Source organism: Panthera pardus, unplaced genomic scaffold (genome assembly GCF_024362965.1).
Source record: "Panthera pardus isolate Hobbes unplaced genomic scaffold, ASM2436296v1 HiC_scaffold_7, whole genome shotgun sequence".
Lineage (NCBI taxonomy): Eukaryota > Metazoa > Chordata > Mammalia > Carnivora > Felidae > Panthera > Panthera pardus.
In genome coordinates this window covers 82689382-82712890 of record NW_026527002.1, presented here as the reverse complement: position 1 = coordinate 82712890, position 23509 = coordinate 82689382, and the positions used below count along the sequence as shown (strand labels likewise).

General features: G+C 44.3%; 1 protein-coding gene across 2 annotated transcripts; it reads left to right on the top strand.

Annotated features, from left to right (window-relative positions):
- The first annotated feature begins 2751 nt into the window (after positions 1 to 2751).
- On the top strand, positions 2752 to 23108 carry ZNF16 (zinc finger protein 16). 2 transcript variants are annotated; one of them, XM_019435024.2, is made up of 3 exons: positions 2752 to 2890; positions 6210 to 6414; positions 18317 to 23108. In XM_019435024.2, exons 2-3 carry the CDS (start codon positions 6219 to 6221, stop codon positions 20161 to 20163), a joined length of 2043 nt encoding a protein of 680 aa, XP_019290569.1. In that variant the 5' UTR covers positions 2752 to 2890; positions 6210 to 6218; the 3' UTR covers positions 20164 to 23108. The 2 variants fall into 2 exon arrangements, with proteins under 2 accessions (XP_019290569.1, XP_019290570.1); XM_019435025.2 differs by lacking the exon at positions 2752 to 2890 and adding an exon at positions 2909 to 3289.
- Positions 23109 to 23509: the final 401 nt, after the last annotated feature.

Here is a 23509-nt window from a genome sequence, read left to right as displayed (position 1 = left end):
AGTGATAGAACCTGTTGGAGAGCCTGTACCTTGTCCAGAGGGACTGGACTGAGCTGCATTTGGGATTGGACAGAACTTTGGGTTTTTCCTCTTGACCAGGGGCTGCATCCTGGTGCAGCAGGTGACCACATGGAAAGACTGTGGCAGAAGCAGCTCATTATCCCTATGATCTGTTCTTCTCCTCTCCTCCAAATCAGCGGGCAGAACATCCTCAGGGGAGGCACTTGGGTCCTTGATCACTGCCTAGGGAACCTGCCATAAAATTTGTGATTTTACATAAGAGAAAAATATTTGAAGATTTTACATAAGAGAAAAATATTCAAGTGCTAACACTAGCGTCATCCAGGCTTCTAAGTTCTCCAACCCAGCAGTATGAAGTCATATCTCACTGTCATTTATTTGTCTTTCTCTGATAGCTGATCAGCAGAGCATCTCTTTCATCCCAGGGTTTCAAAATATTTCCTGTGTAGTTTTTCTGCTAACCTCATTTCTGTTCATATCACGTCTTTAATTCATTTAGAGACTAACATTGTACGTGTTGTTAGGTAGGGATCTGGTTCTGTTTTTCTCCATTGAGTGAGCTCATTTTCTCAGTACCTTCTACTAAAGAACCCACCCACTCTTTTGCCATTGATTGTGGTGCCAGAATTATCATCTATTGAATTTCTACCTCCACAGAAGTCTGACACTGATCTCTTCACTGTCCTGCTTCTGCTGTCTGTGTTTTCTTCTGTCAATACTAATAGCACATCCTCCTCTTTCCCTTTTTAGGTTGATTTGGCTATTCAATGATTTTTCTTTTTCCACACACATTTTGAGTTTCCTCCTAACCAAGTAGAACTTTGACTAGATTGCAGTGAATTTATAGGTTAAATTGGGGGTGGGGAGGAATTTACATCTTTGAAATATTAAATTACCTGATCCAAGAACAAGAAATACCTCTCTATTGACTAACATCACGTTCTGTGTCCTATACTACAGTTTCAAAGTGTTCACCAGACGTCTTGAGTGCTCGTTGTTAATTACCAAATATTTTATGGTTTTTGTTGCTATCGTGGAGTACATTTCATTTTTTGTTACATTTTCTTGTTGGTTATTGCTGGTGCAGAGCAATGTATTGTTCCTTTTTTTAATTTCATCAAATGCACGCAATATTAACAAAACGTTTAGAATCTCTTTAAAAAAGCGAGTTTTGGGGCGCCTGGGTGGCTCAGTCGGTTGAGCGTCCGACTTCGGCTCAGGTCACGATCTTGCGGTCCGTGAGTTCGAGCCCCGCGTCAGGTTCTGGGCTGATGGCCCAGAGCCTGGAGCCTGCTTCCAATTCTGTGTCTCCCTCTCTCTCTGCCCCTCCCCCGTTCATGCTCTGTCTCTCTCTGTCTCAAAAATAAATAAATGTTAAAAAAAATTTTTTTTTTTTTTTAAAGCGAGTTTTATCTGAGTCCAAATTAGGACAGCTGCCCTGGGTACACAATATTCACAAAGAAGAGAGTCCTCCAGGACACCTGGGTGGCTCAGTCCATTAAGCCTCCAATGCTTGATTTCAACTCAGGTCATGATCTTACAGGTTCATAAGTTCGAGCCCCACATTGTGCTCCACACTGTCAGTGCAGAGCCTGCTTGGGATTCTCTCTCACACAAAATAAATAAACTTTTAAAAAAAGACAGTTTTATGCCCTATAACAACAACAACAAAGAAGAGAGTGCTCCTGGGAAAGAATATTTGGTGCAGGGTTATATACTTTTTTTTTTTTTTTAATAAGAAGTCAGTTACAAATCATTGGACAAAAATCATTTCAGAAAGTTACAGAGATTATCTTTTTAGTATATGCAGAGCTGTATGACCTTAATCTTATGGGAACTGGAAAGGTTTTGGTTTTGCTTTTCTCTTTATATTTGGAATGCTTCCTTTTAGGTTATTTATAAATGAAGCAGACTATGATGTGTTCAGGGTAGAAACTGAGCTCATGCTTTGAAGTTTTGATGACTATGATGTTAAAATATAGCTTCCATGAGAGTCCATGCAGGGCCTACAAACATTAAAACTTGACAACTTCCTTTTTTTTTAATTTCCTTTATTTTGTCAATACATTATACATTTTTCTCCGAAAAATATTCAGTGAATTTTATATCTTTTACACGTTATACTAGGTCCCATAGGTTTGAGAATTAAGTGTTTCGCTTTTCGTTGCTTTATGCATTACCTGTACTTTTCTAGCTAGTATCATTTTTTATTAAAAGGTTATGTAGGCTATTTGTAAATTCCAATACTGACTTTTTAAAGTCAACTTTATATATTTCTAACTTTGATAATTGCCTGTCAAATACATACCTTAAAACTCGTATTCTTAATGTCTAAGTGTATAATCAACTTCTGTAAATGTTCCATGGACACTCCCACTAAATGTGTATTATCTATGTAAGGAATTTCAGTTTTTCCATCTATCTGCCCCATCATTTACTGATTTAGGGATTCAGTTCTACCACGTGCGCCCTCATGTTTTCATCAAGCTGCAGTCTGTTTGATTCCAGGAATTGGGCATCCAAGTCTCACTACAGCGGCACGGCTCATTCTTCTGCATTTCTAACCGTCGTATTTTCACATTTAGCCGCCACCGCACTGGTGGCTCTGTCGACTCTGAAGCAGGAAAGCTAGGGAGCTCCACCTCCGCGCCGGACCAGGGGCGGGACCACCAAGTCGCTCTGGCCTCCGGCCGCCTAGAGCGACGACGTTGGCCCGGAAGTCGGGAGAGGGACTTCCGGGGTCCGTCTCGGGGCCCAGCCGCAGTACTTCTGCGGCGGTGCCGGGAGAGGTTACCCGGAGTGGGGAGTTCGAGCCGGCGAAACCCCCACGTTTTGGACCGCGCTCCCGCGTGACTCCGATACCCCAGCGGTGGGTGCCGGCCACGGGTGGTCTAGGAGGGGCGTCGTGGGAAGAGGGGCAGGCGGGCGGCTCGGCCTGGGCGGGGTTGGGGCCTCGGAGGCCCCTCCCCGGAGCGGGCCTGAGGGGCGCCCCCCAGAGGGTGCCCAGGACGGCCGATCCTGACCCGCCCCGGAGCCTGCCTCAAAGCTGCGTGGCGAAGCTGCCTTAGGCGACGGGGCAGGGGTGCGGTGTCTGGCGCATGGGGGTTGGGGTTCGGGAGAGGCCTCTGGACTTGGGTGCGAACGTCAGAACTGTACTGAGCTGCATGAGAAGTGAGGTTGTCGCTTGTCGCCTGGAGGCCTCGGGTGATGGATTCACTCTTCAGGTGGCGAAGAAGCTCTGAGGAGAGAGGAATTTATTCTCCTCCACGTGAGTGGGGCTGAGGGATGAGCCGTGTCCATCCTGTGGATGCCTGCAGTGGGCTGCTGTCTGCTTGTCTTTCCCAGTTGTCTCTGCTCAGCACCCTGTTGGGCTCTTAGCTGAGAGAATCTGCTTCCAGGCTTGTTGGCAGAATCGAATCCTTTGGGGTTATTGAACTGAAGTGTCTGTTTCCTTGCTGACTGTCCTTAGCTCTTGAGGTCCCAATCTTTGCACAGAGACCTTGCATCTCAGAGCCAGCAATGGCTCATGTAATTAGATTGGGTCTACCAAGCTAATTCTCTCTGCAAAGTCTCTTTTGCTGTGTAGTGTATCATATCCACAGGTTCCGGGGAGTGGGATGTGGACATGGGTGTTGAGGGACGTTCTGTTTACCATAGATTGACCCAATAGATTGGGTTTATAGCCTCCTGGGCAAGTTCCCACATATACTGAGGTGAGAAAAACAAGGTGTAAAATGAGCATAGACTGTTCTGGAAGGATACATTAACAACTGGGAAGGGGAACTCAGTGGCTGGCCAGGAAGTTCTTTTTTGCCTGTTCATATTTGAGCCATATGATTGTGCCTCCATTCAGTGACAGTGATGATAATTTCAAGAATTTTATTTTCTTTTTTTAAGTTTATTTATTTTGAAAGCAAGAGAGAGCAAACACACGCATAGGCAGGAGAGAAGGAGAGACAGAATCCCAAACAGGCTCTGCACGATCAGAGGAGACGCCAGTGCGGGGTTCAAACTCAGGAACTGTGAGATCACGACCTGAGCCTAGGTCAAAAGTAGGATGCTTAACCAACTGTGCTACCTAGGTGCGCCTTCAAGAATTTTAAAATAAAATGAACTGGGGCGCCTGGGTGGCTCAGTCAGTTAAGCGTCTAACTCTTGATTTCAGCTCAAGTCATGACCTCAGGGTTCACGAGTTCAAACCCCACATCAGGCTCCATGCTAACAGTGCGGAGCCTGCTTGGGATTCTCTCTCTCCCTCCCCCTCTCTCTCTGCCCCTCCTGCATGCAAACTCTCTTTCTCAAAATAAATGAACTTTAAAATAAAGTGAACTGAATGAATATTGCAAATGACTGAGTCTCCCCTTGGAAGAGGGAGAGTGAAGGTTCCCCCCATGGAAGCAGCATCTGCTCTGTTCTGCTGCTGCATAGACAGACACCTTAAGTCAGTGCTGTCCCTGCTTTGAATCTTGTCTGTGCCATTCCCCTGAGCACCAGTGTCAGGTTAGTTCTGTCTGTCCTAATATAGAAATGTGGCCAGTGCCTCACCACTCAGGCAGCCAAGGGCCCTGATAGTCTCTATCCCAATGACCCTGCCTCTGAGCTCTGTCCACATCTTTGCCCCATCTTCTCCTACCTCTCTAACCAGGCATTGCCTAAGCCCTTTTCCCTGGGCCTGGTTTAAATGCCTCCCTGCCCCAGGGTGCTGCTCCTCCCTCTGTTTCCTCCTTCTTCCAGGCTTCCCAACTTCCAGGCTAATGATGGTTGCCTGCATTCAGGCAGGTAGGTACTGCCTGATTCAGTTACTGCCCTACCTGATTCAGGTACTGCCCTAATTCAGGCTTTCGTCCTGCTCCCTTCTGGCTGTGTTCCTCCTTCCTCCTTCCTCCTCTGTTTCCTGCGGTCTCAGCCTGTCAAAAACCAATGATTTGGTTGGATCAACCCTTGTGGTTCTTACCTGCAACAAAAACCATCAGGAAACTTTCAAAACAAGGGCCTATAGATTAGCACACCTGGAGCCACACAGTGAGGTGGCAAGTAATGAGAGAAGTGCATGGGCCTAGGCTTCTGCTTTTATTGGAGTTGAAGGTGGACACCTAGGGTTTTGTAGGCTACTCTTTATTGGTGAATTTAAAACATAAGAGTGGGAATTTAAAGTTCAGGAAGAGAAAAATGACGAGTGACCCAAATGACCAGTTATCAGAATCAACCGAGATTGCTAAAAGGAGGCTCAGTCAGGGGAGGCAGCCAGGCTTTTTATCTAGTCCAGTGGCTGGCAATGCATTTATTCTCCAATAACCATCTTTGAAATCGATGCCTCTTTGCAGTGGATGCCTCAGCAATCAAAGCTTAATTCAGGCATTTGCCTTATAAAACAAAACAACACAACTGAGAAGGCTGATACTTCCCACTACCCAGTAAGCAAGTAGTGTCCACAGTGGGCTTCTGCCAGCATTTCCTGATTTGTCTTCTCAGTCTCTGAAGGACAGAGGGGTCATTATAATCTATCAATGGTTCAGTGTGAATAAGGGGCCAAGGGGTATTGCCACAAACGTGTGGGCCACTGAGCAGAGCATGGTGCATTTGAAGAGACAGGGCAGTGGGAGCGGTGGGGGAAATCACTAACTCAGACCCATCATGTGTCATTGAGAATATTTTATCTTCTCAGAAGGAGCATTTAGAGCTGGAGATGAGCCCAAGCTTGGGAATCTTCACATAAGGGTCTTGATGCCTTCCTTAATCAAAGAAATTGGTATAGGTTCAAAAGTGAACCCTGGGGTACGAACATGAAGAGGGAGATAAGGAGAAGCCTGGGAGGGAGCCACTGGTAGAGTGGGAAGACAGGATACCCACTGTGGGTGCTGCCAGGAGGACACAACTCAGATACCATGGTGGTCCGCCATGAATGGATCAGATGGTCCACCTTCAGGACATTGTGTCAGGAATTAGGGGTGGGCCCATGGTGGGTGCAGGTTTTGTGGGACTATTCTATCATGGCAGGATCCCTTCTAGGGGGACACTGTGCTCACCTTGCCCTGGGGTCAGCATCTTACCCCTTCCTGAGACCTAGCAGCAGGCCCTCCTCTGGTCTCAGTCTGTAGGAGTAGAAAAAGACACCCCTACCTGGTGGGAGGATGGATCCCTGGAGCTAGGCCCCCTGCACATTCACCTACATCCTTGTTGGTCTCCAGGTCCCAGCCATGCCCAGCCTCAGAGCTCGCTCTGAAGAGGCAGAAATGGAGCCCTCAGTTCCTAGACCATCCCCTTGGATCCCTGCAGCCCAGGCGTGTGTGAGTGATGCTCCTGCTGTGACCCACCCTGGATCAACACTCCGTGATCCCCACTGCTGTGACTACACTGAGCCAGGAACCACCCCCTCTCACCATCAGCGGCCAGGTACTGGGAGCAAGTCCCCCACTGGTGCCCTCATTCTAGAGGGACTTTATCCATGTCACCCTGTGCTTACCCCTAGAAGGCAACCATGTCATCATTAGGGATAGGGTGCCTCATGGACTTGAGGGCCAGGGCTAGAGATCAGAACGGAATTTGGCCTGGCCCCAGGCTGTCTTGGTGCCAGAGCAGGACACATGTTTCCCCCACCCGACCTGGAGGGGTGTGGTATGATGGTCACCAGCTGAGGCCTGCCCAGCCCAACTTCCAGGCTAATGATGGTTGCCTGCATTCAGGCAGGTAGGTACTGCCTGATTCAGTTACTGCCCTACCTGATTCAGGTACTGCCCTAATTCAGGCTTTCGTCCTGCTCCCTTCTGGCTGTGTTCACACTGCTCAGCCACTCTCATCCACTTCAGAACACTGCTAGAGTCCTTTTCCAAAGATCCCTCAACTAGCTTGCCTTTTTCATGGACCTCTCAGCAGTGATTAGGGTGGATAGTAGTGTTCACTTTCCTTACCGGGATCTGATGTTGGCTATTTTACAAAAGGCACTCTTAAATACAGGGACCTATGGTTATTCTCAGGACATCCGGGCAATGTACAGACTCTGTATGACCAGGGAAGGTTGGGATAATGGCAGTGTTGGTTGACAGACCTTGACAACTAACTTCCTGGGTATAACCTAAACTGGCCCCTATACATGGAGGGGAAGGAGAAGCTGAATAACAAGGCAGGCCACCCCGATTGGTAGGTGGCAGTTTAATAAGCAAGAGAACTTACTTAAGCTTGTCATGAGTGGCTGCAATACAAGTAAATCCCAGCACCTGCCTGCCAAATCTTAAAAGTTGATATAGGGGCCTTAACTGGGTTTAGTCATATGTACTGTCCAGATGGTCTCAGCACCATATCACTGTCTCAAGGGTCTGTCCTTGGGGCAGCTTCTGGGAGCAGGGAAGGCAAGCAGTATGTACATCCAAGGACAAGTGAGAGGATGAGGGGCCTCCAATTGCCTGGATTCAGCTCGTAAGTCAACCAGTGGTCGCATCCTCTCAGTGACCTTCCCCAATAAGCAGAGGTGGTACAAGGCAGCCCTGGGTGTTTTGGAGCAGGAGAGTGTTAGGGGATGAGAGACATGATGAGGTCCCAGGAAGTGAAGTAGCCCTGAGAGACAGGTCTGCTGACTGTCCCACACAGAGGCAGACTGTGAACCGAGTGATTAAGGGTATGCTAGGCAGAGAATGGTGAGAGAGGCCAAACCCTGCTCCATTAAAAAAGAACAGATTGATGGTAACTTATGTTTTAAATTTTTTTTAATGTTTTTATTTTTTTTTGAGAAAGGGTATGAACAGGGTAGCGGAAGAGAGAGAGGGATCAAGGAAAGAATCTGAAGCAGACTCCAGGCTCTGAGCTGTCAGCACAGACCCCGATATGGAACTCCAGCTCACAAACCACAAGATCATGACCTGAGCCCAAGTCAGTCGCATAACTGACTGAGCCACCTAGGCGCATGTTTTAAAAGCCACTGTGAGGGGAGGGGAGCCTCGGTGGCTCAGTCGGTTAAGCATCTGACCCTTGATTTTGGCTTAGGTCATGATCTCATGGTTCATGGGATTAAGCCACATGTTGGGCTCTGTGCTGACAGCATGGAGTCCTGCTTGGGATTCTCTCTTCCTGTCTCTCTGCCCCTCCCCTGCTCACTCTCTCTAAATAAACAAACAAACATTTAAAAAAATAAAAAGCTACTTGTGGAACTAAATGGTGGAGTAGGTGGTTCCAAATACCCAGTCCTCCACAAAAACAAGCAGAAACTGCCAGGACCAACTTCGTCAGGAATCTAGAAAATAGGTTTACAGCAACCAAGTGAATGCCAAATCAAGAAAAAGGCAACTTAAAAATGATAGGAAAGCTCTGTGGTGTTTTTACTTGCTCATGTCCGCAAACATTCCCTGGCTCAGTAACAGTCGTAAAGTGAGCAGCTTATGTTCCCAGTGTGTGATCATGGTCCCTGATTCCAAAGAGAGCAAAAAAGACCTATTTAGAAATTATTTTGTTTGTCCTAAGCTATGTGGGGTAGGATAAAGTATTGATGCAAAGTGCTTGTCTCTGTTTTGCCTAACTCAGAACTTACTCAGGGCGGAAAAGTAGCGGACTCAAAAACATTCTGAGGGGAACTACCTTCCCCAACCACCTAGGATATCACTTAACAGTACAGTCAACCACCTAAAGCCTAGGAGGAAAAGCTGGGGAAATGAGGACTTTCAAAAGCACCCCAGTATATCAGGGAATGTAGAAAGCCACATACATGCCCAGGACAGGAAATGTGCTCTGAAAAGACCTCTGAAAATCATAACTTCACCTCTGGATCATCTCTAAGTTCAGTAAAAGCAGAAAGCTAAGATAGTTATATATAGTATTCAAACAGTACCCCAGCATAAAAAATGGGAGAGTGGTATTACTTTTCTTTTACTGTTAGCATTCAAGGAAATCTCTGTCAAAAGACTAGCTGAACACGAGCTAAAGAAACAGAGGCCTCAGTGACCTCACATGACAGACTTATTTTAGTTTGCAAAACTTGTTTGAAAAGTCACTAGATGAACAGATGATTGTAGCCTTCAACAATCAGGAACAGCAAACCCTGGAGGAGGGAGAGACTGATTTACAGAGTTATCACAATAAATATTCAAATGTCCAGCTTTTAACAAAAAATTACAAAGAATACAAAGAAAAAGGAAAATAAGGCTCGCCCTTCAAAGGAAAAAAAATTAAGTGGCAGAAAGTGTCCCTAAAAAAGCACAGATACTTGACAGACTGTAAACCAGCTATCTTTAATGTGCTCATGCAACTAAGAGAAACCAGAAAAACAATGTGCAAATAAAATACCTAGAGGTTTTAGATTTATATAATTACACAATATATAGTTACATAATTCTAAAAAGAAACAACAGAACTTCTAGAGTTGAAAGGTACAATAACAAATGGATTCACTAGAGGGTTTCAACAGCAGATTTGAGCAGACAAACCTGAAGAATCAGCATACTTGATGGTGGAACCGTTGAAATTATTCAGTCTGAGGAGCAGGAAGACTAAAGGTTGAAAAAAAATGAACATGGCCTAATAGACCTATGGAATACCATCAGTCAAACCAACATACACGTTATGGAAAAAAGAGAGAAAGGGGCAGAAAGAATATATGAAGAATTAATGGCCAAAATGTCTCAAATTTGATGAAAGATATGAATATATGCATTCAAAAAGTGCAACAAACTCCCAACTAGGATAGATTTGAAGAGATTCACACAAAGACTCATAATCATATTGTCAAAAGACAGAATCTTGAAAACAACAAAAAAAGTGACCCGTCCCTTATAAGAGATCCTGAATAAGAGCAGTAGCCAGTTTCTTATCAGAGCCCATGGAGGTTGGAAGGCAGTGGGATGACCTATTTAAAGTGCTGAGAGACAGAAAAAAACTGGCAACCAAGAATTCCATATCTGGCAGATTTACCCTTTAAAAAATGATATTCTTAGATATTTCCAGATAAAAGCTAAGGGTGTTTATTACCAGTGGACCTGCCCTATAAGAAATGCTAAAGGTCCTACAGGTTAAGATGAAAGGACACTGGGTAGGGACGAAAAGCTATATAAATAAATAAAAATCTCTGGTAAAGGTAACTATATAGGTAATTATAAAAACTACTATTATTGTATTGTTAGTTTATAACTCTACTTTTATTTCCTAAATGATTTAAAAGACAAATTTGTAAAAATAATTATAAATCTGTGTTATTAAACACAACGTATAAAGATACATTTCTGACAACATGAAAGTAGGGAACAGAGGTGTATAAGAGCAGAGTTTTTGTATGCTGCTGTGGCTAAGTTGATATCAGTTCATACTTGATGGTTATATTCTGGGGATATTATGTACAGCATGGTGACTATAATTAACTATATTCTATATTTGAAAATTGCTAAGAGAGTAGACCTTAAAAGTTCTTACCACAATAAAAGGGGTTGCCTGGCTGGCTCAGTCAGTAGAGCATCTGACTGTTCGATTCAGGGTCATGAGTTCAAGCCCCACATTGGGTATAGAGATCACTTAAAAAAAAAAAAAAAAAAAAAAGATAACTGTAAAGTGACGGATGTGTTAACTAACCTTATGATGGTAATCATTTTACAGTGTACATGTATCAGTATACAAATAATCACATTGTGATTAAACTTATATGATGATGTATTTCAGTTATGTTTCAGTAAAGCTGGAGGAATAAAAACTAAAACAGCTGGGATGGGGGGACCATGCTACATTGCTTCGGGATATTAGGATGTTAATTGTCCCCATTGTACAATCCCCATTGTACCACTAAGAAAATATCTTTAAAATATACATAAAAGGAAGAAAGAAGAAAATTAAGATGGTACACTACAAAAAATAACACAAAAGAAGACAATAATAGAGGAAACAAGGGACAAAAAAAGGTGAGATACCAAAAATAAATAGCAAAATGAAGTACATCCTTTCTTATCAGTAATTATTTTAATTGTAAATGGCTTAAGCTCTCCAAAGGCTGATATTAACACAGTGGATGAAAAAGCATGATCCAACTATAATGTCTACAAGAGGCTTACTTTAGATCCAAAGACACAAATAAGTTTAAGGTGAAAGGTGAAAAAAAGATATTACATGCAAATAAATAGTAACCAAAAGAGAGCTATGCTACAATACCACACAAAATAAACTAAGTTAAAAACTATAAGAGAAAAGAAGGAACTTATGTTTGGATAAAAGAAATCAATTCATCAGGAAGATATGTTATAAACTTCTACATGCAAAAAGAGAACTCCCAAATATATGAAGCAAATATACATTTGAAGGGAGAAATGGATAGTTCTACATTAATAGTTGGAGACTTTAGTACCTCATTTCCAAAAATGGATAGAACATCTAGACAGAAGATCAATAATGAGATAAGGTACTTGAACAACACAATAAATCAGACCTAACAGACATATATGTACACACCACCCAAAAGTGCACATACTCTTCTCAAGTGTATATGGACATTCTCCAACATAGACCATATATGTTAGGGCCAAAAATAAATTTTAATAAGTTGAAAACAGTTGAAGTCATGTAAAGTATTATTTCCAGTCAATAACAGCAGGAAAATTGAAAAATTCACAAATATGTAGAAATAAAACAACATACTCTTAACCAGGGGGTCAAAGAAGAAATCAAAGGAAATTGGAAAATGTCTGCAGACAAAACAAACAAAAAGTTACGGTATGCAAGGAAGGTAGTGCCAAAGGGGAAATTTATAGCAGTAACCTAATTTGATATCTTAAGGAACTACCAAAAAAAAAAAAAAAGGAAACTAAACCCAAAGGTAACAGAAGGAAGGAAATAATAAACATTAGAGCACAGATGAATGAAATAGAAAGTAGAAAACAGTAGAGATTCAACAAAATCAAAAGTTGGGTTTTTTAAAAAGATTAAAATTGACAAACCTCTGACACAAAAATTTAAAAATTCAGAAATGTACATTATTACCAATCTTACAAAACAGGAGTATAAAAGAAGACTGTTAACAGTTCTACACCAACAAATCATATGGCCTCAATGAAAAAAATTCCTAAAAACAAAAAAAATTACCCGAGTGACTCAAGAATACATCCCATGACCAAGTGGGATGTAACCCAGGAATGAATACAAAGGTAGTTTAACATGGGGCACCTGGGTGGCTCAGTCATTTAAGTGGCCAACTCTTGATTTTGGCTAAGGTCAAGATCTCACGGTTCGTGGGATTGAGCCCTGTGCTAGGTTCCATGCTGATAGCACAGAGCCAGCTTGGGATTCTCACCCTCTCCGTCTCTGCTCCTCCCCCACTCTCTCTTTCTCTCAAAAATAAATGAACTTTAAAAAAAATGTTGGGGCGCCTGGGTGGCGCAGTCGGTTAAGCGTCCGACTTCAGCCAGGTCACGATCTCGCGGTCCGTGAGTTCGAGCCCCACGTCAGGCTCTGGGCTGATGGCTCGGAGCCTGGAGCCTGTTTCCGATTCTGTGTCTCCCTCTCTCTCTGCCCCTCCCCCCCTTCATGCTCTGTCTCTCTCTGTCCCAAAAATAAATAAAAAACGTTGAAAAAAATTTTTAAAAAAATGTTTAAAGGTAGTTTAACATAACGAAACCAATGTCACTTACCACATTAATAGAATGAATAGAACTAATAGAATGTAATCATCTCGATGCAGAAAAAGTGTTTGACAAAATAAACACTCTGTGATTAAAAAAAAAAACAGAAAACTCAATACAGGGGAACCTCCTCAACATGTAAAAAGGCATTCGTGAAGTACCCACAGCTAGCATCATTTAATAGCATCAAAAGAAAAAAACAAATACAAATAAATTTAACCAAGGAAGTGAGAGACTTGTGTGTTGAGAATTACAAAGCCTTGACAAAAATTAACAGATACCTAAATAGACATCAAGTCCATGAATTGGACTTAACAGTGTTAAAATGTCCATGCTATCCAGAGCAATCTACAAATTCAGTACAAATCCTAGCAAAATTCCAATGGCCTTTTTTTTTTGCAGTAATTGAATAGTCCTCAAATTCAGATAGAATTACAAAAGGCCCTAAACAGTCAAAACAAGCTTGAAAAGGGAGAACAAAGTGAGAGAACTCATACTTACTAGTTTCTAAAATTACTACAAAGCTGCAGTAATCAAAACATTTTGGTCAATGGAATAGAATTGAGAGCCTAGAAATAAACCCAGACATTTATGACAAATTGATTTTCAACATGGATGCCAAGACCATTCAGGGAGAAAAGATAACTCTTCAGCAAAAGATGCTGGGACAAGTGGATATCCACATGCAAAAGAATAAACTGGGACCCCTACTTCATACTGTATACAAAAATTAACTTAAAATGGCCCACCAACCTAAATATAAGTAATAAAGTCATAAAACTCTTACAAGAAAACAGGTAAATTTACGACCTTGGGTTTGGCAATAGATTCTTAAATATGACACCAAAGCATGAGCAGTAAGAGAAAAAGATGGGTAAGTTGGACTGTATCATAACTTAGAACTTTTGGGTATCAGAGGACATTATTGGGAGGCCTGGGTGGCTTAATCGATTGAACATCTGACTCTTACTTTCAGATCAGGCCATGATCCCAGAGTCATGAGATCAACATGGAGCCTGCTTAAGATTCTCTCTCTCCCTCTTCCCATCTCCCCCACTCATGCATTCTCTCTTTCTCTAAAATAAAATCAAAAACAAAACAAAACAGGACATTATCAAGAAAGTAAAAAGACATCCTACAGAATGGGTGAAAATTCTGTGCCAAGTGTATTTCTGATAAGGGTCTAGTACCCAGAATATATAAAGAACTACAACTCAGAGTGCCTGGGTGGCTCAGTCAGTTAAGCATCTGAGTCTTGATTTTGGCTCAGGTCATGATCTCATGGTTTGTGAGATTGAGCCACATGTTAAGCTCAGTGCTGATGGCATGGAGCCTGCTTAGGATTCATTCTCTCTCTCTCTCTCTCTCTCTCTCTCTCTCTCTCTCTCTCTCTCTCTCCCCTCTCTGTCTCTCTGTCTCTCTCTCAAAATGAATAAACATTTTGAAAATAATAAAGTCCTAAAATGTATTAAAAAAAAAAAAAAAGAACTCTTACAACTCAACAATAAAAGACAACCCAATTTTAAAATGGGCAAAGAACTTGAATAAACACTTCCCAAAAGAAAACATGCAAATGGCCAAAAAACATATGAAAAGATGCTTAAATGTATTCAGTCGTTTAAGAAATACAAATCAAAACCACAACAAGATTACCACTTCATATCTACTAGAGTGGTTTAATAAATATATAGCAAGTGTTTTCAGGGATGTAGAGAAATTGGAACTCTCATACTTTGCCGGTGAGAATATAAAGTGGTGCAGCCACTATGGAATAAAATTTGGCAGTTGCTCAAAAGTTTAAATAAAGCATTATCATATGGGTGCCTGAGTGGCTCAGTCGGTTGAGCATCGGACTTCAGCTCAGGTCATGATCTCGCAGTTGGTGGGTTCGAGCCCTGTGTCAGGCTCTGTGCTGACAGCTCAGAACCTGTAGCCTGTATCAGATTCTATGTCACCCTCTCTCTCTGCCCCTCCCCTGCTTGAGCTCTCTCTGTCTCAAAAATAAACATTAAAAAAAAATTTTTTTTTAAGCATTATCATAGGACCCAGCAATGCTAGATACATACCCAAAGAGTTGAAGACAGGTACTCAAACACATGTATATCATATTTATTGAAGCAATGTTCACAGTAGCCCAAAGAAGCAAACAGTTCTCATGTCCATCAGTGGATGAATGGATAAACAAAATGTAGTATGTCCATACAATGGAGTATTATTCATCCAAAAAAAAAAAAACAAAAAACAAATGAAACACTGCTTCATGCTACAGTGTGGATGAATTTCCAAAAAAAAAAAAAAAAAAAAAAAAAAATATATATATATATATATATATATATATATATATATATATATATATTAGACTAAGTGAAAGAATCCAGACATAAGTCACATGTAAGAGGATTCCATTCTTATGAGATAATCAGGAATAGATAAATGTATAGAGGCAAAATGCAGATTGATGGTTGCTAGGAGTTGGGGAGGGGAGATAAGATAAACTGTAATGGGTAAGATGCTTTACTTTGGAGTGATGGAAATGGTTGGTGATAGAGGTGGTCATTGCACAACATTGTAAATGTACTAAGTGCCACTGAAATGTTCATTTAAAACAATTTTTGTAAATGTCACCTCAATAAATGAAGTAAAGTGAGATGAAAGCTGCTCAGGAGATGGAATACTAGTGGAGCCCCCAGCTGAGTATGATGCCACTTGGAGTCTGTATGGCAGGTGCTGAGTGAGGTGCTAGGTGAGGTCACTGCTGTGCCACCAGCAGTAGCCAGTGCACCACAGTCATGTGCGGTAGTCACATGAGCATGGCTTTGACTTGGGCACTTACCTAAGCTGTTTTCCATAAACCTGGAAGCCACCTATGATAAAGATCTTTGAAGAGTGTTTTTTTCCTCTCAGGAAATACTGGTAAGTTTGTTGTGTTCTAGAAGGACTCAGAGTCCTCACCCTTTTCTTTAGTGGAGATCAGTCATGGGAATGGCAAGGACAGTACAAACAGCTGCATTTGGTTTCAAGTCTCTTTCTGTCTCTGTCTGTCTCAGAGAAAGAGATTTTCTTAAGGGAAACCACATTTTTTTATTTTATATTTCCTTTAAAAAGAGGCACTTTCATCGTTTCCAACAGTTCTTAAGTTGTAGAGAAGAATTACATCAGATTGACTAAATCCGAAGTGACATCTCACCATCCTCACCCGTAGGACCCAGTTTTGTCTCCTGTTTCAATAAAAGCTTCCAGGTCAACAGTGGCTTGGGCCTGAAAATCAGTCCTCATGGCCACCATCTCCTGAGCCACACCAGGAATCTTAGTGTCAACAAACTGTGACCCACAGGCCAGATCCAGCTAGCCAGTATTGGAGTTTTGTTTTGTTTTGTTTTGTTTTGTTTTGTTTTGTTTTTAATGGCCTGCAAGCAAAGAATGGTTTTGACATTCTTTTCAGGGTTGTAACAAAGCAGACCATATAACCAAGACCATACAGCCACAAAGCCTAAAATGGGTACTCTCCAACCATTTATGGAAAAGGTTCATTGGCTCCTGTATGTCATCCCCTTCTGGTCCCTTCTCCACACACAGCCAGAAGAAGGTGGGAGGCTCCCTAGGTCAGTCACTGGGGCATGGAGGGCGTAATGAGCCTTAGGCCATTCTGTCCAGACCTTTGTTTCCCATAGCAGCCTCCCTGTCTGTCCCTGCAGTCCTCGCTGAGCCCTCCCCCCATTACTCCTAAGGGCCCAGCATCATGTGGACATTTCCTAAACACCCCAGAGCCAGGGCTCCTGACCTGAGGGGCACTGAGACTCATGGAAAAATATGGTCAGCCTGTGTGCAGCAAGTGATGAAGGGTCTGCCCGAGGGTCAGCAGAAGGGTAAAGCACGGCACCATGTGTTAAGCCAGCCATGTGGCTGAGTTCCATAAGAGTCTGGGACAGACTCCATGCAATGGGCAAGGAGTGTGTAGGGGCTTCCAGCTGGGGATGCCACTACACAGTGTGTCTGGAGCATAAACTGTCACTACCAGATGTGTGGGCATGGCAGGCAGGTAGGATGATTGTGTGGCCAGGCCAAGTCTGCATTGAGATCACTGGTGGCTCCAAGGGGAATAGAAGTGTCCAGATGAGGCAGGGACACAGAATGCTGTTGTGTTAGATTCTAGAACTTGCAGGTGGGGAAAGGCAGTGTTGGCCTGAACTGAGGGGCAGGTCAGAGGGCAATAAGCATAAGGAAGCAGAGTGGGGGGTGGCCTTCACCCACATACTCAATACTACTGACTATGGCCAGAAGCCGCCCCAGTCCCAGGACATGGAGCCCTGTAAGGAAGCAATCAGGGCTGTACAGGAGACAGCAAGAAGGGGCAATGGTCAAAGAAGATATGCCCAGTGAAGTGTGTTTGAGCAGAGACCAGGCAGAAGTAAAGGAAAGAGTATGAGGACTATCTGGGGAGGATGTTCCAAGTGGGGTAGATCGTAAGGTGAGTGCATCCATCTTGCTCAGGGAATAACAGCAAAGGTGAGGGTGAGCTCAGGAAGGGCCTGGGAGGATGTTGAAATGCTCTGATGTAACTAGGCTGTCTGGGCAGGAGGGAAAGGTGGGAGGGCAGATAAACTACTACACATCCAGGCAGGAAAAAACTGCAACAGAGTGGTCTGGGTGTCTCCATTTGAATGAGACAGAAACTTAAGATCTTTGAGAGAGAGATCCAGGGGAGTGAGGGTTTCCTTGTTCCTTCAGGTGTGAAGGGAGAAGAGGGAGAGGTGTCAGAGCCTTTTTTTCCCTTAATGTTTTTTTTATTTATTTTGAGAGAGAGCAAGTGAGGGGCAGAGAGAGAGAGAATCCCAAGTAGGCTCCAAGCTGTCAGCACAAAGCCTGAACCGTGAGATCATTACCTGGGCTGAAGTCAAGAGTCGAATGCTTAACAGACTGAGCCACCCAGGCAGAGCCTTTCTAGTGTGATGAGGAACGTTGTGCACATTTCTGCCTTCAGAAAGATGGACACAGCAGCTTAAAACATTGTACCAGGGCACAGAATTGTCCAGCTAATGCCAGTTAGAATTGCAGCTTTTAGGGGGTAAGCGTTGCTTTGGCAGGACAGGGCTCAGTCTCTGAAGGCCTCTTTGTTGACGGGACAGAATCTGATATTTTAGGCAAGTCCCTACTGCAGTTCTTAGCCTACTATGCAATCAGAACCACCCTTGCTTCTCTGAACGGAACAGGTCCCTCTGCACCTGCCAGCAGAGAGCCTGCCTCTCTGTACTGGCGACTTCTGAGGCAAAGCCTGAATGCCATTAGTTGGTGCTAAGAAAACAAATACTGGCCCAAGAAACATTGTGGGAAAGAAAAAACGGTAGAGTGTTTAACAATATAGCATAAGGCATGTAATGGTGGGAATGGTGAGTGCCTGCATTTGAGGCGCTCCAGGGTAGAGCTCACAAGACTTGCTGATGACCTGCTGTGAGACAGGAAAGGGACAGTTGAGGGGCAGGATTTTGGCCTGAGCCAGTGGGGGGACTACAGGTGATTTTCTGAGATATGGGTCAGGGGAGTGAGGGTCAGTCTTGTAGGTTGAATGCCCTGCAGCCTTGTCCCCTCAAAGCCATCCCAGCCCCCTCTGTGGCCCCCTTGAGAGATCTAGGACTACCACCCCTAATGGGTCCCACGTTCCCAGATGTGTCATCTGTATTTTCCTGTTTTCTTCCAAGTGACTGTGTTTGTTATTTCAGATTGGGACACCAGGACTGAGGACAAGGAGTTTCTTCAGAAGAGAGAAGTTTCTGAGGATTTGGAATCACAGGCAGAAGTATCAGAAAACTATACCAGTGATTTTTCCCAGGCTTCTGAGCTTGGAGAACTCTGTGAGGATGTCCTGGAGGGAGATTGGGCAGCCCCTGACAATGAGAAACAGGTGCAGTCCCACTACCAGGAGCGGGGCTTCACACCAGTGGCAGTGCTCCTTAGCAGCACCTTAGAGAAAGAGCTAGGCTGTAATGACTTTGTGAGAAGCTTCAGTCTGAGCCCAAACCCAATGGCATCTCAGGGAATTCCTACAGAAGAGAGAACACATATGTATGACATGTGTGGCCACAGCTTCCAACACAGTGTGGAGTTAACTAGCCATGAAGGGCTTCACGTAGCCGAAAGCCCACTCATATGTAATGATTGTGGGAAAACCTTCAGAGGAAACCCTGATCTTATCCAGCATCAGACAATCCATGCTGGACAGAAGTCCTTCATATGCAATGAATGTGGAAAATCCTTCAGTCAGAATTCATTTCTTAAAAGTCATCAGAGGTCTCATGTGAGTGTAAAACCCTACCAGTGCAGCGAGTGCAGGAAAACCTTCAGTGTGCATTCTAACCTCATTAGGCATCAGATTAACCACAGTGGTGAGAAGCCTTACGTATGCAATGAATGTGGAAAAGCCTTCAGCCAGAACTCAAGCCTTAAAAAGCACCAGAAGTCTCACATGAGTGAGAAACCCTATGAATGCAGTGAATGTGGGAAGGCATTTAGGCGGAGCTCAAACCTCATCCAGCATCAAAGAATTCATTCTGGAGAGAAGCCGTATGTGTGCAACGAATGTGGGAAGGCCTTTAGGCGGAGCTCAAATCTCATTAAACACCATAGGATTCATACAGGTGAGAAGCCTTTCCAGTGTAATGAGTGTGGGAAAGCATTCAGCCAGAGCTCACACCTGAGGAAGCATCAGAGAGTTCACACTGGAGAGAGACCTTATGAGTGTAATGAGTGTGGCAAACCATTCAGCCGGGTCTCCAACCTCATTAAGCATCACAGGGTTCACACTGGAGAGAAACCCTATAAGTGCAGTGACTGCGGGAAGGCCTTCAGTCAGAGTTCAAGCCTCATTCAGCATCGAAGAATTCACACTGGAGAAAAACCTCATGTGTGTAATGTGTGTGGAAAAGCCTTTAGTTACAGCTCAGTGCTCAGAAAGCACCAAATAATCCACACAGGAGAGAAGCCGTATGAATGTAGCATCTGTGGGAAGGCCTTCAGCCACAGTTCGGCTCTCATTCAGCATCAGGGTGTGCACACGGGTGACAAACCCTATGAGTGTCGGGAATGTGGAAAAACATTTGGTAGGAGCTCCAACCTTATCCTTCACCAGCGCGTTCACACTGGGGAGAAACCCTATGAATGTACCGAATGTGGAAAAACCTTCAGCCAGAGTTCAACTCTCATTCAGCATCAGAGAATCCATAATGGATTGAAACCTCATGAATGTAACCAGTGTGGTAAAGCCTTCAACCGAAGCTCAAACCTTATTCACCACCAGAAAGTTCACACTGGCGAGAAGCCATACACATGTGTTGAATGTGGTAAGGGCTTCAGCCAGAGTTCACACCTTATTCAACATCAGATAATCCACACTGGCGAAAGGCCATATAAGTGCAGTGAGTGTGGGAAAGCCTTCAGTCAGCGTTCGGTCCTCATCCAGCACCAAAGGATCCACACCGGCGTGAAGCCTTACGACTGCTCTGCTTGTGGGAAAGCCTTCAGCCAGCGGTCCAAGTTGGTCAAACACCAGCTGATCCATGCTAGGGAGTGAAACAGAGCTCCATTCCCGACTCCTCTGGCCATGTCCCAGCCTCACCCACTTCCCAGACTTGAAGCCAGGCTCACTTGCTGCCCTGTAAACCCATATCCCACTGTCCAAAAAACCTCAACCCTCCTTCCCCTGTCATCATTCCAGCCTCCTGTGACCTCTTGTTTCTTGCTTGTTTTGTTTATACATTTTGTTATCAGACTGCCACATTTATTAGGAGGAAAAGGATGATAGAAGATGCATATTCATGAATAGAGTTTATTACTATAATCAAACAGAACCAAAAAAGTAAACTGACATTTGGTTCAAAATAACAACAGTAATTCTTTTATTTGGTAATTAGTCATAGTGAGTTCTTTTCTATAGTTATAATGATACTCTGTTTACATATATCAGGTCGAGCTTTTCAGTTTGAATTATAGTCATCCTTCCCAGAAGTGGTGTGTAGTCATTACCACCAGTTCCTCACCCTTTCTTGACCCTCCCATACAGTCACTGGATGCAGGACCCCTTCGCCCCCCTTGCCCTTGTGCCTGAGTCTGAGGTCATGCTTTCTGTTTACAGTTCCGCTCAGGGTTGCTGCACAAGTACACATGCAGGTGTTTCCCAACTTCCCAGCTCTGTGCCTTATGGTCCTGGCTGTTGGCCCCACAGAGGCCTGCCCTCTCCATGCCCCTCCTGTTCTCCCCACAAGTTCCCAGGTTGTTTTCTCCCAGGCCCATTCATCGCCAGACATTTATGGAGGACCTGTGAGTGCCCCCAGTAGGTGGGGACCGGCCTCTCCTCAGTTTCCCAGAGCTGTGCCCTTCTCCGTGAGCAGGGGGAGTTGGCCCAGAAGCAACACATCTGCCACGAGAGAGGCCCCTGGGTGCCAGCCACCAGGTCTCAATTTAGGAGTATCCTAGGATGGGTGGACGGAGAAGCACTTCCCTCATGGTTCAGGAGGAAAGGCATTAATGGGCAGATGTAGTCAGGTTTGCAGTTGAGGTAGGAAGATAAGGGCTTGACTTCTCTGCTTTCAAGGATGTAGAGGCAGAATCATCAGCTGCAAATGAGGAGGGAGAGGTTTGAAGAGAGAAGTATGTGAAAGTTGGATCAAGGGTGCGCAGCTTGGTTCCATGGGCTTGGGCTACAGTGGGCTGCCTACCCTTCTCTCAGAGGCCATCAGGGTAGCCCATCACTACTCACTCACTCCCCTCCACTTCAGCCCTGTTTTCCCAAGGCAATATGCTAGATAACAAACTGTCACACTTGCAGTTTGGTGACAGCCTTGCTCTGTTATCCTCACTTGCTCATCTTTCTACTCCATGGAGACCTCCATCTGTTAACCCTCATTCTGTCTCACTGTCAGGCAATCCTTTCTGGCTTCACATTCCCCATTGTCCAGCCTGGATTCTACAACCCCACCCCCACCCCCCAGTGAATACTTGTGAGATACTTACTACATGCCATTCATAGGGACACAGCAAGAAACAAGTCTGTCCTTGAGGTCAGTGGGTAGAGAAAAATGGCCTAATGGTCATGGTTGTCATGAGGTGAAAGGAAAGCAGGAAACAAGGTGTGGGTGTTTTGGCAGATTCTGTTTTAAATGGGGGCTGTCAGAGCAGGCCTTGCCACAATGCCCTTTGAGTGACAACTTGAAGCAAATGAGAAAATGACCAGTGAAAATGGGGGAGTGGGGTTGACGGCAAGAATAGCTGGTTTTATTGGGAAGCCAGATCTGGGGTATTAGGAATGTGCAGATTATGACTGGCTGAGGTGGGACTCACAAGCCACCCACACGGGTTGGCAGGTAACTCTCTCGTTATCCAAGCTCCTGCTTTGGGAAAGTGAAAACCCAGAGTCTTTTTTGATTGAAGGCACAGTTTCAATACACTTACACAAAGGAAGTAAAGTCACAAGATTTGCTACACACACATCCCAGAAGCAAGGGAGCACAATGATGGAGGGCAGTCCATCATCCCAGGTCATGAGCAAGCAAGAAATAAGAGAACAGGGTAGCAGGCACCTATTACTTAGGAAGTGGTTAGGGTGGTGAGCACTGAATTCACGTTCTTATCTAAATGCCCAGACTCTGATAATAGGGTTATCATACAGTAAAATGCCTAGGCAGTAACTGGGAAAAACAACTTTTGTTTTTCCATTCACACAGTACAAAGGCCCTGAGCAGAACAGGTCTAGAGTGTTCAAGAATCATTGGAGTTCAGTATGGCTAGGAGTTGAGTGAGCAGAGGGAGAAGCAGATGGGATGGGTAGTAATAGGCCATATCACAAAAGTCCTCGTGGCCATGACAAGGACTTCGGCTTTTACTCTGGGTGAAAGGAGATGTTGGAGGATTTGGATGACTTAACGTTTTAACAGGGCCATTGCTGTGTGGAGAAGAGGCTCTAGGGGCAAGCATGTCCTCTGTATCACTCCCTCATCAACTCCTTTTTCTCCTTCCCCTGGCCTCCACACTGTTGGGAGACTCCTGGGGCTGAGGCATGGCTGTGGGAGTCTGGAGACAGGAAGGAGGAGTGAGTGTCAAGCTCTACTGGACCCTTGTCCATACCCAGTGTCTGGGCAGAATTGACCACATTTAGGGGCCTGCTATCTGCAGCCTGAGAGTTTTGATTTTGGAATGTCACATTTCCAAAGAGAAAGTCTGGGAAACAAATGGTCAGCCACAATTTCTTTCTTTTGACTTTGATGATGTCCTTGGAAATGTTTCTTGGGAAACGGGCTGAGAGAGAAGCCTGAGTGCCATCCCCTTGGTGCCAGCAGATTTCAAACCATTCAAGTCCCACTTAACAGGAAATGTGCAGTATGTACTGCAGCCTCATCCCAGGCACAGCAAACACCCAGTTCAGTGCCCTTCCATCATTCCTTAAGCCACTTTGGGCCTCCCCAAGGAACCCTGCCCTGCTCACCTCAGTTATGTGAGTAATAAACCATCTCATGCCCTCTTGGTATGTGTGGCATTGTCAGTCTTGACATCTGAACCAACTTTTGGGTGGGGTCCATCCACCATGCATGTGATGGTAAAAGTTGGAGTTGGCACTGTGAACAGGACATCCAGACAATGGCGTCCACAGCCTTTATCAGCCACAGTTTGCCTTCACCTCTGAAGGAACATGATATATCTTTACTAGGATGCCCATAGGGTGCCTCAGCAGCCTCACTGTCACATACAGTCTTGACTGCATCCACCTTCCTCTGGGAGCACAGATGTGACATTACATTGATGACATCCTCCTCCAAGGTGATTTAATTGACATTCATTTGTGTGTCACTTATTCAGGACATACAAATACAAAGCAGCTCACCAAAGGGAATGGGCCATTGCCCCCAAATGTAGTGCAAGGCCCT